General features: G+C 40.2%; 4 protein-coding genes and 1 long non-coding RNA gene across 5 annotated transcripts in view; 1 reads left to right on the forward strand and 4 right to left on the reverse strand.

Moving 5' to 3' along the window:
• LOC144209419 (glycine--tRNA ligase-like) overlaps positions 1-455 on the reverse strand; it is a 118887-nt gene extending 118432 nt beyond the window's left edge. The window contains exon 1 of the mRNA XM_077735701.1: positions 452-455. The gene's annotated coding sequence lies outside the window, so the exon portion shown is untranslated. The remainder of the gene's footprint in view (positions 1-451) is intronic.
• Positions 93-5487, reverse strand: LOC144209414 (xin actin-binding repeat-containing protein 1-like). The gene is made up of 2 exons (XM_077735697.1): positions 1729-5487; positions 93-556 (listed from the first exon to the last, which is right to left on the reverse strand). Exon 1 carries the CDS (start codon positions 5374-5376, stop codon positions 2035-2037), a length of 3342 nt encoding a protein of 1113 aa, XP_077591823.1. The 5' UTR covers positions 5377-5487; the 3' UTR covers positions 93-556; positions 1729-2034.
• Positions 1634-18089, forward strand: part of LOC144209425 (uncharacterized) — a 47346-nt gene continuing 30890 nt past the window's right edge. Inside the window, exons 1-2 of the long non-coding RNA XR_013329118.1 lie at positions 1634-1879; positions 10831-10906. This is a non-coding gene — a long non-coding RNA (uncharacterized LOC144209425). The remainder of the gene's footprint in view (positions 1880-10830; positions 10907-18089) is intronic.
• Positions 5394-7734, reverse strand: LOC144209933 (uncharacterized). Its single transcript, XM_077736501.1, has 5 exons — positions 7677-7734; positions 6706-6851; positions 6436-6483; positions 5589-6129; positions 5394-5428 (listed from the first exon to the last, which is right to left on the reverse strand). The coding sequence occupies exons 1-5, from the start codon at positions 7732-7734 to the stop codon at positions 5394-5396; spliced, it is 828 nt and encodes a 275-aa protein (XP_077592627.1).
• On the reverse strand, positions 8051-10304 carry LOC144209424 (uncharacterized). Its single transcript, XM_077735710.1, has 7 exons — positions 10078-10304; positions 9793-9983; positions 9469-9647; positions 8882-9025; positions 8720-8798; positions 8299-8664; positions 8051-8131 (listed from the first exon to the last, which is right to left on the reverse strand). Exons 4-7 carry the CDS (start codon positions 9010-9012, stop codon positions 8051-8053), a joined length of 657 nt encoding a protein of 218 aa, XP_077591836.1. The 5' UTR covers positions 9013-9025; positions 9469-9647; positions 9793-9983; positions 10078-10304.

Below are 18089 nucleotides of genomic sequence, written 5' to 3' on the forward strand. Positions count from 1 at the left end.
CTAATAATTTTTGGATCTGGTCTGTGTGTGAAAGGTTGGTTTTTAAGCAACATTAAACAAAATATATATTTGATGAAAAGAAACTCAGAAGATCAGTATATGTATTTTTTATTAGAATATTTTAAGACTGACATTGGATTTAGAGACAGTAGATAAAATAAAATAATCACTTCAATTAACAGTACTACTTTGTTCAGTAACTAAAAATATAATAAAAGACATACATACGGTCATCTTTTGATTTAGTATTTCAAATTTTGTTGCATTTTCTAGGGTTTTCTGTCTTATTACTGTGTAGTCATCCTCACCATCCCCTGTAAAGAAAGTTAGTATCGCTGAATAGTAATAACAAATGATCATGATCAGCATGAATGTTTACTCACGTTCTCACAACGGTAGGATTATTATTTAAGCATCAGAGTTTTTAACAAGAATCCATCGATTCTTGTGCTGCGTGTGTCCAAAACCCTCGTCGTAGTTTCCTTTCCTTTGGAATAGTTGTCGGTAGTGGAATATGCAGTAGAATTCCCCATATAAAGGTGCAAAATTGATCATGCTACAAATTGAGTAGAAGTCACGTTAATGTGCATTTAAAAGACAGTTTTTCCCTATTAATTTTCAGTAGAAAGCATCCTCACAAGGGCCTCGGGGGTGCTGGATCTTATCCCATTTGAAATTGGGCAAAAGGCGGATTATAATCTGAAGTGATCTCACTGGTATTTTAATATATACACAATAATATTGACCTCGTTATAATCTTATAAATTATATTATGTTAAATATAGATTCCTAATTGTACTATGTATAACTTGATTATTGATGGGAAATGTATCTTCTGATAACCTCTGCATCAGGTGGGTGAACTTGCGTTATTCTATGTTCTTGAACGCATCACCGCTGATGATGACTTTGGGCACATGGTAGTCATTTCGCCAGGTAGTAAAATATCTTGTTTTTCTATATTTATTGATATTAATGTAATTTAAGTCTACGATCATAATCAAAACTGTAATTTCAGAGTTTATATTCCAGCATTCTTAACATCGATTTCTCCTCCACTTTAGTATTCGAAGATAAAACATTTTGTGAGAGAGCAGAAACCACATCAAACCAATTCATTGCAGGTATGTTCCTAAAGTCTTCATTTGTAAGAGGTAAGCTTTTTCACTTTTTATAAACCCTGCAAAGTAATCCAAGTTTAATTCATTGTTGTTTGTTTGTATTATTCTGGAGTGCAGTAGCTAAAATGAGAGATCAAGTTGATGCTAAAAGTTCAGTGTTTTTGTGATTGGAAAGGCATCTCCCTGTCTTACAACTACATCTTTTTAATATTGTGCTTTACTTCAACAGACTTTTGAACATTATCCTTGCTATAATAAGCAAAAGCACGTTTCTGATGATTACTGCATGATGCATCCAACCTGTTATTATGGACAGATGAGAACAAACATTCTAAAAATGGCTGCTGCAAGGATCACACTGGCATCCAAAGCTTTGGAAAAACAGATCTGAGAAGAATTAAAGTGAGAAATTCCACCACCACACCCTGAAAGATGATTTATTTCCCCCCCCCCCCCCACACACAATCATTGAAGGTAATCAAATCAGATGCATGTCCCATATTATTGTTTAAATCGTGATGATTTGCAAATGAGCCTGTTCAAATTTTCTTATGCAATGCTTTATATTGATTATGCAATTGATTTATGCTTTATTCCAACATCTCACCTCAGTGTTTTCTTGCACATTTTACAGCAGAAGCAACTTTTGTGGAAAGTGTATTTGTCAGTGCTCATTTTTTCCATGGGATAAACTGGCTTCAAACAGGCTGAACATGCCTCTTGATCACTTGGATGGAACTGAAGAGACAGCGAGACAGGTGGGTGAAAACCAATCTTCTATATTTGTCAATGAACAACAATAACATCAATGCATCTCAATGTTTTATCCATCTAATTATCTGTCGTAAAAAAACTGACATTTCTGTACACAACAAACATCAAAATGAGTCGGAAAATACATAGTGATCTCAAATTAAGGATTTGGTTTGACAGGCAGCAACAATTCTGGGTATGTGGTGACGTGATGCAGAAATGGCCTCGTCACCATCATTTCAGTTGATGCCATAGTGGTCTCAGGCTGAGTGGTGACAAAAGTAGAGGTGGTCGACGAGTAAATCCTGTTGCCGAGGGCGTCCAACCTTTCGTAGTTTTCCTTGACAGTCTTGGCGCCGGAGATCCGACTCCCACCTGTATCTGTTTGCACCTCCAGCACGCTGATTTCTCGTTGCGGATAGGAGCCGTTGGGCTTTTTTCTGTTTAAAGCAGGGCTGTTACATTCAACCGTTTTGGTTGAACAGTATTTCTGTGGGCTGTGCTGGTAAGTCAGGCATATTGTATCCTCTTGAGGCATTGGCTCTGTTTTATCAGATTTTTTGGCAATGGATTCGATGGAGATAAAAGCGGGTGAGCATGGGAGACCTTCTCTGGGCCTAGGGGTTATTGTGGTGTATGTATTTTGGCCGCTTGATGGCGCTGTGGTACCTTCTGTCACATGCAAGGATTTAGTTTTGCTTGATTCTATGCTTATTTTGCTAATATTTCCAGGCACAGATGATTCCTGCACACTTCCTAATGATTCTTGAAAGAGGGATGATAGACCAGCAATATCAGATTCGGATTTTAAACTTGAGACAGAATAAAGAGCCTTTTTTATGGCTTCCTCGATGTCCACAAGCCGGGCTAAAGTCTGTTCCTTGAGAGTGATAATTTCCTCACTGGCTCTTTCTAGATCTCCAAAAATATGCGCCATCGAGGACTTATTCTGGCTTGCTGACAATGGTGTGGTCTCTTGTTTGCGTTCTGTTTTTTTCTCCTGCTTTGGCTTCTTTTTGTTAGGGGAGACAACCCAGTCAGGGACTTCTTCAAACGTATTTCTCAGTGACCTCACATCAACTTTACTGGTGTCCTGTTCAATCTCTTCGACCCGACTGAGGATGACCCGCAACTCTTCTTGCTTCCGCAAGTTGTCAAAAATTTCCATGGCTGCCCCAATGTTGCCACGCATGATCTCGTCCATATGGACTGAAAGACGTTGACGCCGTTCATCCTCGGTTTCCATCCTTCCCCTTTTTGCCCTCAACTCAACTTTGCCTTCCTCCTTATTTCCTTGCCCATGTTTGTCATCTTTTTCTTCCCTTTGGTTACTGACTAATGGGGATTGTGGTTCTGAACCTACCTGTGTAGAAATGTTTGACATTTTGTAGTCAGTTTGAGATATTTTTACTCTTTTTGGTTTCATAGGCGGTCTCATTTTTGAAAGATCATTTGTGCCACCCAGTGTTTTTCTTGTCTCATTGCATTCTCTTTGGTCTTCTTCACATTTTTTCTTTATGATCAGGATATCCTGGGAGACATTATCCAGGGATTTAATCTCTACCTGTTGTTGATCTATGTCAGACCTTTCCACTGCAATCTGTTCATTACTTAACTTTCTCCGACCTTCTACATCTCGCTCTCCGTCTTTAACTGTTTTTATATTAGACACATTTTGAGTTACTTTGTTGGTATCTGTTATATTCGAATCTTTTTCTGCATTTGTTTGTTCTTTTCTCTGTTGTTTGACCTTCAAATGCTCAGGTTTTGGAGGGATGGTTGGCTTTGGTCCAATCGGCCTTAGGTTTTTCTGTGTAGCAGTAATTATTGATGTAGCGTTTGCAGTTGTTTTCTCTTCTGCAACATCTAGTCTAGGTTGAGTCGGGGATCCTGTTATACAATTTTCTGGATTGATTGCATTGTCAGATGAAACTTCACCTGCGGTTTTTGGCCTTTCTTTGGGAGGTCTTGAGGCATTTCGGTATATCATCGCAGCTTTAAAATCTCCTCTTGTAACATTAATGTGGGATCGCTCAAGGGAGTCCATTGCTGCTTTGAGTTTGCCTTGAAAATCAACTTCTTCCTCTTGTTGTGTCTCTGAACCATGTGGAGAAACCACAGTAGCTTGGAATTGTTGTAGCGGGACGTCTTCTGTGCTGTTTAGATTTACAGGGCTTTTAGCTGTGTTCTTTTCCTTTGAAACATTTTGGTTAAGGCAGTTTCTTTCATTTTGAATGTCCGATGCAGAATTAGTACTCCAATCATGCTCCTCAGATTTTTTACTCTTTTGAGGTGATGTGTTATCCTCCTTTTGTTTTAGTTGGGAATTTGTATTAGGCGCTGAGATTTCTGGCTTCTCAGTGGATTCTACTGATTTGGAGTTATGCTTTTCCGGGTCAGGTATTTTACTGGAAACATCATTGTCATTCATTGTAGATGATTGGATATTTTCAAAGGTCACATTTGGTCCTATTGGAGAATTTGAGATTGTCATTGAACCAAAATTGGACTGACTTTGTCTTGGATCTTCAGAAAACATGTTTCTCAGGCTCTTTACATCCACTGGTACCAACTCTGGTGGACCCTCATCGTCAAGACCACGTCTTTGTTCCGGATCAATACCCGTGCATTGTTCCATTGTTTGTTTAAGAGAACCATCCTGCTCTTCAGACGTTGACTTTGCCTGAAGAGTTTTGAGGTATTCTAGGTCCCCCTTTTCGATGCAACTTCTAAATAGTTTCACATTTCCTTTCATTGTTTCTTCACGGTTGACTGATCCTTGACAGGGAGTGTCTGCAGAGATTGAGGGTGATTTTCTTTCATCTGTTTCTACCAAATAATCCTGAGTGCAATATCGCCTCACGTCTTTCTCATCTGAGAACTTGTAAAGGGAGTAAATGACAACGTCTGCAGATTTCTCATCCGTCTCCTGAATGATCACTCCTTTCCTTAGGGAGTTGTCTTGATTAAGAATATCCTCCACAACTTGAACCACATTAACAGTGTTACATTCTGGGTCCTGGGTGCCAGTGAACTGATGTTGGTGCACTGGGACATTAACTAATGTGCTATTAATGCTTCTATTGCAGGCCTCCATTAGGTAAGTGACCTCCGGCCTTAGATTTGCCCGGGGTAGCAATTGCAGTAAGAAGTTTTGGAAATTACCCTCCGACACTTCATCATACTTTATTGTAGCTCCACTCTCTGATAATGTGTACTTGGCCTTTTTAGCTCTCATGGTCTCGTTCACCTCGATTATTGTGCCATCTGCACGTATGACATTAAATTGATGAAGAGAGGTCAGAGATTCCTTCAGCGTCTCCACCATTGTGTCCACTTGGTCCTTGTTCTGTTGTTTGATTTTGTCAAACGGCATCGATTCAAACATATGGGTTCTGTTTTTTACCTTGACGGTTTCTTCAGTTTCTGGCGTAATTTGGGGTTTTGTCATAGGAGCGTAGGAATGTTCAATATTTTTAGCTATGAATGGGTTATTTTGCATTAGAGATGCCTTAGTTTTTATGCTTTGTTGGTGTTCTTCTTGGTCTTGTAGACTGGGTAATAGTTGGATTGCATTGGATGACCCGTGTTCAAGTTTTTCTTTCCAATTTATATTGTTGTCTTTGTGTTGTAAATTTTGCTGGTCTTGTTTCTCCTTCTCCTGTTTTTGGGCCAAGCTGGTTAAATTACTAGGAGTTGGAATCTTAACCTGACTCTTTTCTGAACTTGGCTGGGATGTATCCACACACTCAAATAATCTTCTTGTTTCATGGACATTTATCCTCTTCACATCCTCCGCACACTCACTGATGGGATTCGTCCTATCTGCTGCTGTTTGGTCTAGATCAGATCTCTGGCCTGGGCCCTGAAAAACAGCTGATGTTTTACCCACACGACCTCTCTCGATTAATTCTTCAGTCAATGGCATCCTGGGAATGCAATTGGATACTTCATCTCTCTGGAAACTGTTCTCAAATATCAGGCATCTGGAGCGGACCTCTCCCTCGTATCTGGTTTCATCCGCCGTCACCTCTGACTCTGAGCTCAAAACCTCTGCCAGCTCGTCATCTACAACGTCATCTGACATCATCAATTCAGGATGCGTGTGCTTCATGAGTCTTCTCAGCTCACATTTCTGCCTCTGGTGGTGCAGATTTTCTTTGAATGTTTGGAATTGTTGTGACTGGGTCTCAGGGCTGTCCTCAGGTCCGAGCCGGTGGTGGTCTTCTCTCTTTAGTTTGTCATCTTCTGCCATCTTAGAAGAAATAAGCAATGAAGTCATCATTTGGTACTAATGCTGTTGATTAGGTGCCATGCTTCAGGGCGTGCAAACATTTCAGTTAATGAAATGCAACTATTACCTTCCAAGTACTACCTGGTTGATGGGGGGGATGTCAGTTTATTAGTCGAAATCCAAAGCAATCAAACTCTAGTGTAGGCAGTCCAAATGTGAACCAAACTGGTGAAACAAGTCTGTACTCTATAAACATCAGGATCTATTTTGTCAGTACCATTCAAATTCCATGCATTAAGTCGATTTCAATAATCATGTGTAACTAACCCTCATTGGCTTTACTTGTCTCCCAGTTTCAGATGAGTTATCTCGGTCCTAGTAGGAAAAAAGAACATAGTTGAAGTGCTATTTTTATGGAGTGATCAACACTGGAATCTAATGCTCATAAAACTGAACTATTTTTTGCTCAGGCTCTCAAACAACAGGCTTGCAAAAATACCAATATTGCCAGAGTGCAACTCCTCAATGTAAAGTAGTCATAAATACATAGTCATAACAAATAAGTATAAATGTTGTTGATTGCTAATAGAGTCTTACCGGTGTTAAAACTATCTGTTTTTCTTCTTCCGTTGCCAGTTTTGACAAGTAGAGTGCCGACAAAGCTTTGACTGAGACACACTGTTTCTCCTTTTCTTCAACAAAGGAGTTTTCTCTGAAATCTGCGACTGACCTGCGTGTTTCATCTGTGGATAAAACACAATTTGTTATGTAAAATGTAAGATCAAAACAATCAATCCTAGTGCCATCATAACATGACTTTATTTTGGAATAGCACTGGGAAGTTTTTACGTAGCAACTGCTGTCTGTCAAAGTTAAAAATATACTTTTTGTGATAGTAACTGGAGTTAACTGACACCACTGACACACATACAGACCAAGACAAAAAAAAAAGCAAGTCATTGGTGACTAAGTACGGAACAGTGAAAACATTAGTTTAATTATCTAAATTATTTAATGGGCTGAAACGCCCTTAATGATCATTTTGATTATTTGGAGGTGTCAAATAACTATGCAGTTAACAACAAACAATACAAGTTAAACTGCAATAACTAGGTCACTGTCTACAGAGTTTGAGACAAACTTTTTGATCCATTAAAAAAGGGCCCTTGGTTTTGGGTCCAGTTTTTATTCCTATTGCAGCGACCAAAATCATTTTGTGGATACATTGTAATGCGACATAGTCTACCCCAAAAATATTGTAATATTGTAACTTAAAACCACAACAGTTACGACACTGTATACTTTTGGGCTATGAATGGCAAATGCTTATAAGATCCATTGTTAACTCTGCTTCCAATCATCAAAAAAAAAAACATATCAGTACTTACCACCAATGAACCGGTCCTTAAAAATCAGTTGCGCATGCCCTTTAATAATTTTCCATTGATTTCACGACTGCTCTCATGAACTTGCTGGCGCGAGTGACAGCTGACCATCTCTCAGACACACTCGCAGTTATTCTGGGGCTAGTGGGCCGACTATTTCCGTCCCTTTCCAGAGTGGTCTACCATGGTCACACCAGGTGGAGTCAATCACTGCTCCTTGGAAAGTCACCTCCTCACCCATTTTATTCATACCACACAAAACTTTGACCTAACATTTACACTTCGCTTTCTAGGGAACTTGAATAAGGAGAACTGTTTTGGACAGTATTTGATTTGGACGGCAATGCAGTGGTTGGACGGAAGTTGTATTCCTATTTCTTTAATGACGGTTTGTTCGTACAAAGTTTCACAAAGGGCAAAGTCTGAAAGGTGTTGTTTGTTTTTATAATACTGTAATACAGAAGGAAATAGGAAGTGGCCATCTGTTTAAAACACCCAGGTTGCAGGGAATATGGGATTTTTCATTGTCCGTTCTTTTAGAAAATGAGAATTAGTTCTTACTCACTAGCCTCAGAGGTTGCAGTTGTTTCAACATTGCCAGTTGTTTTCCTTCTTTCTGAGAGGATTTGCATCTCCACCTGAATGGACACAAAAGAAGACTATTGGCACACCTGCCCAGAAAGTTAAAAGGAAATATGGAGTTGATACCAGCTGTCACACTTGGCTGGAAACTTTGAATATTCACTACATTTCTTGTGTTAGACTCTAATCCCAATCAATATCAATAATCAGTCAATTTCTTCACCTTTTGTGGAGCATTCACTTTCTTTGCCACACTCTTGGCGGGTTGCTCTGGAGTCGTGGGAGCCTTCTGCTCTTTTGCTAACATTATGATCTCTCCATTTGTCACTGGCTTGACATCTTTGAAAGCCTTTGCGTCAGTTTCCACTCTCAAAGTATTTTCCGCTTTATTTCCCAACTCAAAACGTGCCTTTAAGGCCTCGATGGACACGTTGACATTGAGTTGGAGGCTCCCTGTTGATTTGCTGCGAACCAAGCTGGTGTTAAGCCAAGATGGCTCTGATTTGTCCTCTTTGGCCTTTGGGGGCTCCAGCTGAGGTGTGGTAGTGTTATACTTTAGGCCGTTCACAGTTGGAGTTCCTGCTGTATTCTGTTGGAATAAATCTTAGTTTATCCGATACACAAGTGCATAAATATGTTGTTACCTCATGAACTGACGGCTTCTCTTTTATGACATCATTTTCTTTAGAAGTGGTGCTAGTATCTTTGGTTGGGGATTGATATCTGCACAGGTCGCAAAAGTGCAATAAAATTAAGGCAAGATTAGCATTGATAGACAGATCAGGTTGTTTTTTTTTACCCCCCACCTTTCAACCAACTTGGACACGGACACCGTCCTACTGAGAGTCCTGGTATGTTTATAGGCTGGCTTGTCATACGATGTGTTGACACTACGTAGTGACTGGCTACGTTTCAGCACGCTCTGCCACTCTTCCATGGTCCAATTTCCACTGTGAGGTAAACAGTTGGAGAAGTTTATCTGCAAGGCTGTTCATAGATAGTTTTAAATTCGGAGTAATTTGAAGACGTCTGTAGTGCAACTGGCATTGACAGCATGCACTACTAAACAGTATGCTACGATTGTCCTGATTTTTTTCTTTTTTTTGTAGCCTAATTCCTATTATACATCAAATAAGGAGTTTTATTCCTGAACACGAAGGTAGATATAACAATTATGCCACTTGAGAGCTAAGGAAATACTATCCCTAGATTTACTACTAGCTTCTAAAATACACACAATGAGCACATTTGCATAACGATTAGACTCGCAAGAAGTGAATAAGGATTGCTAAACAATGATGATAGTTGTCATGCATCTTAATTATGTGAATCCCTATCAAGTTATGCTGTATTTTTTTTACCTCAGGCTAGTGAGTTATTCAAGATTCGTTACCTTGGCCAATGTCACTTTGCTCCCCGAGACAATCCGGTCGTTCTGCTGTCACAAGACTGTTAAAGCGAGATCAAAGTCCTGACAAATGCTGAGTATGTGAAGTCATTTGATAATCAGGCTGGCATCAAAATCTTGGTGAAGATTAAATCAGATGACTGTTGAAGCTTTGGGTTCACCTCCTATGGTAACAAATAGGACACCCGACAACATTAAGGACAGCACACTTGCCCCTTATGGTGTTCATTCAGTCAATAAGTTATAGATTGACAAGTTTACTGTAAAAGATAACGCGGACATGTAGATAGAATGTGGGCTGGGTTTCACCTGTAAGTGTGCATGTTCTTCTCATCTTCTGTATTGCTTCTCGGTGTAGCTTTTGCTGTCTTTTCGGTAAGTGAATATGTGTAATGGTGTGTTGGTATGTATCCATTGAGTGTTTTCAACATGACATAACATTAAAGTCCTGTTTGGAATCTTCAGGTTCCTTCCACAAGTGCATTCCTAGATTTCGACCACTTGGGAGCAGTAAGGAGAAGAGAGAGTATAACCATAACACATAATTTGTCATATTCTCAAACAGATCGGATAGATTCTGTTACCAACTCTCACCTTTTCTCCAAGGATTGTACACATTGTTTGGGTGCATTCCAACATGATGCTTTTACCACTTTTGCTCAGTTGGTTGCATGCTTTGTGTGTTGATTCCCACTGCTTCACACATACACATGTGAAATGCAGTGGAGCTGTGGGAGACAATAGGAGCTTTGTCGGTTCACATAATTCCTTCTCTTTCTCTCTACTCTTGCTTTTCTGCTAATAAGTCCTCTGACAAAGAGAGAAGCAGTCACCCCTGAGGCGCAAAAGGAGAGAATCCTCCCCTGACTAAAACCCTCGCAGCCTCCTTTTGGCCTCAGAGGCGATGCACACATTAAAGGGAATACACGATGTACTGCCTTTGGACTGTGAACCCTGCGGTGTTATTCGGGGCCAGTTCGCTGGGCTCTTGTCTTGCATTTTTTAAAACCGACTCACTGACGTTGGCCAGCTGTTCAGAGAGAAGGGCTCTGTGTAAGTGCCTACAAAAAATACACATTGACTCACTAGTATTTTGAAATGAATCTTTCCAATGAATCTTTTTTAAATGCTTGTATCCAGATAGGTGTTCAATCAACTAACATATAAAAAGAAAAGTAACATAGCTGATGTTTTTTATTGACAATCTGCCTGTATGTAAAACAATGCTTTCATAGGCAGAGCTAAATGTTTTTTTTGTTGTGTGTGGGTGTATCCATTTTTGGAAAATATGCTCTTTTTAAAGACACTCTTTTCTGAAAATCCTTTTTTGTCCTTTTCCCCTCACAGTGTTGGCAAGATGTGACAACCAGGAGAGGGTGCAAAAGACCACAACAACGTCCACGGAGGAACATTTGCCAATGAGGTTAGTCCAGGCCAAATTGTGTTCAAACGAGTTCAGTTTAGTTCAGCACTGCCTAGTAAACAAACCGTTATTATGTGTAGTTACTGAGAATTTGGTGTAAAAAAAAACCCAAACTTAAGACTAAATGTGGTTGGTTATGTCACAGAACTAAAATAAAAAATAAAATAATTAAATGCGAGCACACACAACCGTGCTCCTCCACCTGCTCCCCCACGTCATGAGTTTATAAACGATAGATGATAATAATAAGACATCGTGTCATCAGAGGGGTCTGCGTGTGTGTGTTTGTGACTCACTCTTGTGCGTGTATGTGACTCATACTTCTCCGACTCGTGATGTACGTACTCAATATTTAGATAAGAAAAGAATATACAAAATGTACATTGATGGTTAGGGAAGATATTACAGTACCTCTGAGCAACTCTAAACTTATTCTGTAAAAAAAATCCATGATAGACATACTGGATCAAAGTATTTTAGGTTATTTTGGAGGGCAAATAAACACTGAAAACTACTGCCTTAAACATATGGAATTTATAGGGAGGTGGTGAATTTTTGAGAAATTTGCTGTTTTAAAACTTTTGATGGTTTATGTTGTAAATCAAACAGTGAACCATCAAAGTTGCTCATACTGTTTAAGACTTATGCAACAATACATGTAACATGTTGACAGTTTACTGCTTTCCCCACTAATAAGTAGTCAGTGTCTTTAGTGAAGTTGAGCTGGACTGACTGTTTCTGCGCCTGGCTTTTATCATATGGCAAACAATCTGACTAAGTAAAGCTGCTGAAAAGTGCATTAAGCACTGTGGATTTGCCTTTCTACAAGTGTGAGTGCATAAGAGTAACTGTTCACTGTTAAGTTGATGGTGTGGCTCCACTGTAGTCATTTGGCCTGACTTGCTGCATGGAAAAGGAAATCAATGACATTTTCTTCCCCCTGTAAGGTTAAGGAACTCTTCCCGCAACACATGTCCGCCGTTTAACGGAACCCCCGTCTCTTCTTTCCACATGCTCACAGCATGAGTAGAATGTTCACTCAGTTCTTCTGCAGGTGTGTGTGTGAGTGAGTGAGGGTGTCTTTGTGCATGTTGCGCCTGAGGAGCAACGTGCTTCAGTACAGCTGAGTGGGAGTGACCTGGCCTTAAGCCCTCCTCTCCCTTGACGGGGCAAACGCCGCCTACCTCATTAGGATTGCACGGACCGTGGCGAAGGATCGCCTCGCATGTGTTTGTGTATCTGCGGGACTGCACGTTTCACACGTGTGGCCGCCAAAGCGGAGGAGCTCTAAGCTGCTTTGGCCGGGTTAGGAGGCCCGGCAGTTGCCGCACGCCCCGTAGGGGGTGAAGGTAGTGTCGAAGGTAGCGTTCCAGCCATCCACTGGACTGTATGTGGTCCTAAACGTAAAGAAAAAGTGACAATGTGGGTCAGTCAAGACAAAATTGAAGGGTTTGGTTAATGCTTGCCTGATGATCAAGAAGGAAGCTGTGTTTATTGGTCTTTGTAAGAATGCAATTAATTGGATTTGTTCCAGCTTTTTGTCGCCGATTGCTTATTTATGCTGGGTTCTGACAAAAAAAATAGATCACAGCTGTTATGAGGGTTGTGCTGCGGGCAATTGTAATCAGATTTGGGGGCCAGTCATACTGCTTACTGAAGCTAGCTCAAAAACAACTTGATGTGAAAGTTTCTTTCATGAGAATTAATACAGAAACAGTCTTAATAAAGATTAAAATGATTATAAAGGGAAATAAATGCAGATTGGCCAAATCTGTGAATTGCAAAACCATTAAACGTATATCAATGCTGAGTTTTATTTGTCAGACAAGCCTTCTGCTGCTGAGCCCCTTCTCAAATTCCTTGAAATACATTTTTGTCAATGCATAGTTTAATTTAAAAGTGGAACTCTCTGCTTATTGAACCTCCAAGTTTTTTAGATTGAAGCACGCCCGCATATCCCCCAGTGTGCAGACAGCGCGTGTCTTTCTGCAGAACTTGGATGTTCCTCCCTCCTCCAATTCACTGCACGTCCAAAGCCGGAATATCAGGTTTCCTGCTTTGCTTTGCACACTTTGTACTCTTGAGCCTCACCTTTTTTGTTCCCTCTATGTCAGCACACAACGGTGCCACATCAGGGCGCTCTCTGAGGATACTGCCCACTGGCTAAAAGTGTCGCCACTGTTGTTACCGTTGCTAGGCGATTATAATTAACACTGCTAGAGTTGTCTTTGAACAATACACAGGGAATCCATACAAGTCAGAATTCTTTTTTGTTTTTTTTCCAACTCTCCCCTGCGCGTTTCATATTCTTTTCTGCGCATGGAACCCCACATGACCTCCACTATGGCGCCAGCTGAGGCCTGGCACTGCAACAAGGAAGAGGAGGTGGAGGAAAAGGCGGACGAAGGGAGGGTAGCGAGGGAGAGCGGATGATGAAAAAGAGGAGAATTTATGAAGTTGTTATGAAGAAATAGAGGATAAGCTTAAAACAATGAAAGGGTGGATCTGGTTTAGTTTGGAATGAAGCGCTCCTGCGAGCATTCCCGATTTTGATCTTTTAAGGCCGCTCCGGAGGTGAAGCATGCCAATGCAATCAGCTGCGCCAGAAAACAAGTTTGTGGTTGCATTGTGGGTCAACTCAGCCATTTTTTTCCCTTCTCTCTCTCTCTCTCTTTTTGATATACGATCCAGATCCGTCGTACGTCACAGGGTGCAGATTCTGGAATGCTCTACGTAGATGGAGGATGGGCCTTATCTGTAATCACTCAGGCGGTGACCATTTGTTCTGCAAAACGGCACATATCTTACATAAGCAGACGAGTGAGAAGCCACAACAGTCATGTTTTTTTTTGGAGAGGCAGCTTGATTAGGTGTACCCATGCCCGTTTTTAACACTTTTTTTTAGAAGGACAGAGACAAATAACTAGAGCAATGATAAGCAAGCGTTTTTTTCGAGTATGTCTGGGAGATTAGACCACATATTAGTGGCTTTGTGATAGTAGTTGTCGAACAGATTTACCCTTGTTAGGACAACCTCTACCACGTTTCAGACAATTGGTTCATTTCCGACTGATTACAGAACATTCTTTTAGTTTAGTGCAATTAGGGATGATGTCCGCATGTGTATACCCAACTTCAGTCTTTTATAATCAAACAATATGTATAGGCAATGACTTATGAACATACATTTTACCAGGGGTTAATATTTTCCTATCACATCACAGAGCATAAAATTCCAAAGGAGAAAGCACATGCCACATTTGGAATAAACTAAAATATTCTTTAAAATTCAAAACAAACAATTCAAAACAGTACCTTAATAGAATATAATCATATATCATGAAAAAAGTATTTGGAGGAGATACTGCCTGTGGAATTCTGCATCAGTATGCATAAAATCCTGGATTTCGGCCCCCATTGGCCTTGGGCAGCAAGTGGTCTTCACCTTTAATGTATTTGGCACGATTTACTCCGCCAGAGCTTTATGGAAGCCGTTTGCTAGTTCTTCTTTCTCAAGGCCGATTAGTGGAGTGCACCTGGGATATTAGTCTACTTTGATATCGTTTGCGAGCTGCAAATTTAATCTGCAGCCTGTTGTTATGGCTAGTAAGCCTTTCTCATTGTTTAGTTACACCATGATTTCGCCGCAGAAGAAGCATAAGGTGAACCGATTTTGCACCAATTGAGATTTTTTATAGCATTTAAACTGCTAATTCACTTTCAATCAGCACATCTTATTGTTTTTGAGCTGCATAGCTGATTCAGAGATATTTTGGTTGGATTTACAGTGCAAGACTAAGTGCCTTGTTCCAGTATCTATGCACATTTCTTGTGGTTCATATACAATATGAAAGAAGTCTGCTTATAATCATCTTTGCTTTTTCTGTAGCTTAGAAATGCTGTATTATTTTTTAATGGTAGGACCCTGCATATCACCGCTTTCTGAGGCAGTTGCCAAAGTCAAATTTTTAGACAAATAATTAAAATTGTTGATTAATAGTAAAATTATGTGCAGATGCTTCAAAATGTTGCCTCCTAAAGAATCAGAAACAAATACCATAGCCGTTAATGACTTATTTTAAGAAGGCGGATATGTTTCATCTCTCATTTGTCCATTTAGTGTAAAGCACTTTGGTCCTGATAAAAATGTAGTTAAAAATCCTATATAAGTACCTTCCTTTTACACTACACTTTCATGGACAAATATCCAAGATTTATTGGCTTTTCTCCGCATTTATTAAGGAGGCATGACTCTGATATCTAATTTCGAGCAATCATTGTTCCCAGTCAATGTTTTTAACAAGCACTCACAATCCATAATCTGTTGGCATTTAAAATCTGAGGTTTACACAAATACTGTTATCTGTTTCTAATGGAAATTCATCACCTTTTGTAGAATAGCCAATCGAATAGTCGAACAAACAGAAAACTTAAGTGACCATATTTATCATTTGGCAACATTTACAGCCTTAGTAATAGATGCTAACGGTTCTTTGTCCTTTTAAGTTCTGAGCACGACATCCCTGCTGCATCATTCCCTCCCACGACTTTTCCTCGCACCTCCACACCATCGCGCACTCCCTTCTGAAACAGCACTTCGGTCACATTGGTTATTAATACACTGCATCGCCCACCGAGTGTGCTCAGCACAAGAGTGAAAATATCTGACAGGCTCTATTTATAGAGCCCAAAGGCAGACGGGTAGGAATCCACGGCAACGTGTTCCAGCCTTTTCTGGAGTCGTGTTCCACGAGAAAGGGTCTTTGTGAGAATCAAGCACAGGTCAACAGAAGCACTTTTGCCATGAAGGGAAAAAAAGAGTGCCTATACGAGACGAGTCGTAAGCAATAAGCATCTGTTATTGTTCCGTGTGACGCTGGATGAGGCGCATAGATGAAAGACAGTCAAAAATGTGAAGTAACGTCACAGTAGTAGGTGTGTACGTGTCACTCAATGATTTCTAAGTCATTCTTGTGGTTTTGGGTTGTGACTGATGACATCCTGAAAGAATGTGTGTTGTTATGAGCTCATTCTGTCAGCATGGGCCATGTTTAAATCGCATGCCAGCTGCGTGAGGCGAACAGGGTCAGATGTAGGTCGGCTCAGGGACTGTGGACGTCATTTCAAGTCTGTTCTTGCTTTAAAATCAAAAAGGTCTTCTTTCAATTGTTGGAGGTACTCGGCTAAAATAACAAATTGAGATTTATCGGCATTTAAGAGGTCAGGTCCTGCTCCATATTGATCAAATTATTGATCAGGAGGCATTTTCTCAATAGAATTGTCCATTTTGGGGAGTAGAATGTTCATATAACCCGCTGCCATAGATGTTTCACCCTGGGAATACTCAACCGACCTTTGGTCGAACTGTCGTACTTTATTGTCTAGGGTTAAAAGAGATATATGATGCAATTTTTACACTAATTAAACTAGCTCCCTGGTGTCTTTACAAAACGTCTGCCACATGTTTCAATGCCCTTTTAAGAATCACGGTTACAAGAGAAGTTCACTAAATTGCTGCCGTAAAGTTTAGACTATAAGCTACAACTTTTTATCGCAAGTCAATTTTCGGTTGATCTCAGGAGTGCACATTCTTGTCTATTTTAGTGGTGCTTTTAAGTTTGTTTACTAACTATCTTTGATTTTTAAGTATTTTCTGTTTCCTGTTTGTTGGTGTCAAGCAGTGTTAGCAGGATGTGTTCTTATTTAATTGCCAGTAGATGCAGTAAATGGTAGCCAACAATTATTTCTTTCTAAATACAGATTTTTAACTCCAATATGCGCCAAAGCAAAACTGAGATTTTCCAATCGCTAACCTTGACTATACCCGTGGTCTGTGTATAGTCTTAAACTGCAAACTACTTTGCTCAAAACCAAACTATTTTTTTTAAACCAGAAGACTCCCCGTTCTTTCTTTTCTTAATGTTAGCACATAAATCTATTTCATATCCTCCTTTCCCCCTGCCGTGTCTTCTCCTTTTATGCTGAAGCACAAGTGAATTGATGTTCAGTGCTTGTGACACATCTGTTGCCCCCCGTAGTCCACCCTTCTCCTCCTGCTTCTCTTTTCTGAGAGACATACACACAAGTGACTGGTGTGTGTCTCGGTGACACACGCACACATACACAGTGGTAAGCAGACGGACCGTCAGACTGTACGTCTGCCTTTACCCGGTGACGCCGCCATGTACTCGCGACTCATGAGCTTGCGTGTGTTCTGCCCGAGCATGTGGAGCAAGTCACGTGTTTCCATCGTGTCTGTCTGCTCACCTGGTGGTTGCCATGGGAACAGCCAGACAGCGGCAGACTTTGCACCCGCCTCCCCTGGGGGGGGATTGTGAGAACACAGAGGAGGTTTAAGGTCGAGGAATCACTGTCGTAAAAGGGAGGCGGAGGGGTCTCTAAATTCATTATACTTTTTATAAGGCTGCAAGACATTATTTATTTGTGTTACTCTTATACTTTTCCATGGTCTCATTTGTTAAAGGAGATATATTTTTGTCTTTTTAACCACTTTTAACAGTTCTAAGATATTCATTTCCTTCTTATGTGGACCAGTGTATCTATAGAAACAATTTAAAAAGTACTTTTCCGACTATATCTTCCAGTTAAGACACCAATATATTCATGTAAATGAAGGTGGTGTTCAAATAAGTTTCAAACCTTTTGGTACACAAAGTGATGATATAACATTTAAACCAGTGTTAATGATAATTTTATTTTGAGCATTTGTGGTTTAAATGTGCTCTTTAATTTGGCTTTAAAATTGCATGGCGGACTCTTGTGTACCAACACTTAACACATGCATGTCACAAGACTGTGCCACTCTGTTAAGGAATGTCATCTTTGAGCAGATAAAGACAAAGGTGCCAATGTTAACACATAATGGGGACCTTTCTGTAAATGGACTAATGACAGCCTCGCAGCAAATCTGAGATCCAAACACTCGTGCTTTGTTGTCTCTCAGTGCTGTCACTGTCTGATCGTTTGCATTCTAAAAAAACACAATCGCCTCTGTTGTGCTTTTATTTTTTGCCGTCGTGTCTTGAAGAAGAAAACCCACAGCTGGAGATTTTTTTTCTTCTAAACTCAGCACTGCTGCAAGTTATTCTTACGGTTGACCCCTCCCCTCCTACTCCCACCCATCCCTTAATTATGGTTCCAGTTTTTTTTTGTAAAGCTGATG

Source organism: Stigmatopora nigra, chromosome 16 (assembly GCF_051989575.1).
Source record: "Stigmatopora nigra isolate UIUO_SnigA chromosome 16, RoL_Snig_1.1, whole genome shotgun sequence".
In the NCBI taxonomy this organism is placed as follows: Eukaryota; Metazoa; Chordata; class Actinopteri; order Syngnathiformes; family Syngnathidae; genus Stigmatopora; species Stigmatopora nigra.

Excerpts from the sequence above, each read along its gene's own strand:
- LOC144209933 (XM_077736501.1), bottom strand. The coding sequence starts at position 7,734 with ATGGGTGAGGAGGTGACTTTCCAAGGAGCAGTGATTGACTCCACCTGG. Across the intron at positions 6,852-7,676 it reads CTCCACCTGGTGTGACCATG|ATGAAACACGCAGGTCAGTC; the intron begins GTAGACCACTCT and ends TTTTATCCACAG. Across the intron at positions 6,130-6,435 it reads GACAAGTAAAGCCAATGAGG|ATGGCAGAAGATGACAAACT; the intron begins GTTAGTTACACA and ends ATTTCTTCTAAG.
- LOC144209414 (XM_077735697.1), bottom strand. The coding sequence starts at position 5,376 with ATGCAAAATAACCCATTCATAGCTAAAAATATTGAACATTCCTACGCT.
- LOC144209424 (XM_077735710.1), bottom strand. The coding sequence starts at position 9,012 with ATGGAAGAGTGGCAGAGCGTGCTGAAACGTAGCCAGTCACTACGTAGT. Across the intron at positions 8,665-8,719 it reads AGAAGCCGTCAGTTCATGAG|AATACAGCAGGAACTCCAAC; the intron begins GTAACAACATAT and ends TTATTCCAACAG. Across the intron at positions 8,132-8,298 it reads AAGTGAATGCTCCACAAAAG|GTGGAGATGCAAATCCTCTC; the intron begins GTGAAGAAATTG and ends GTGTCCATTCAG.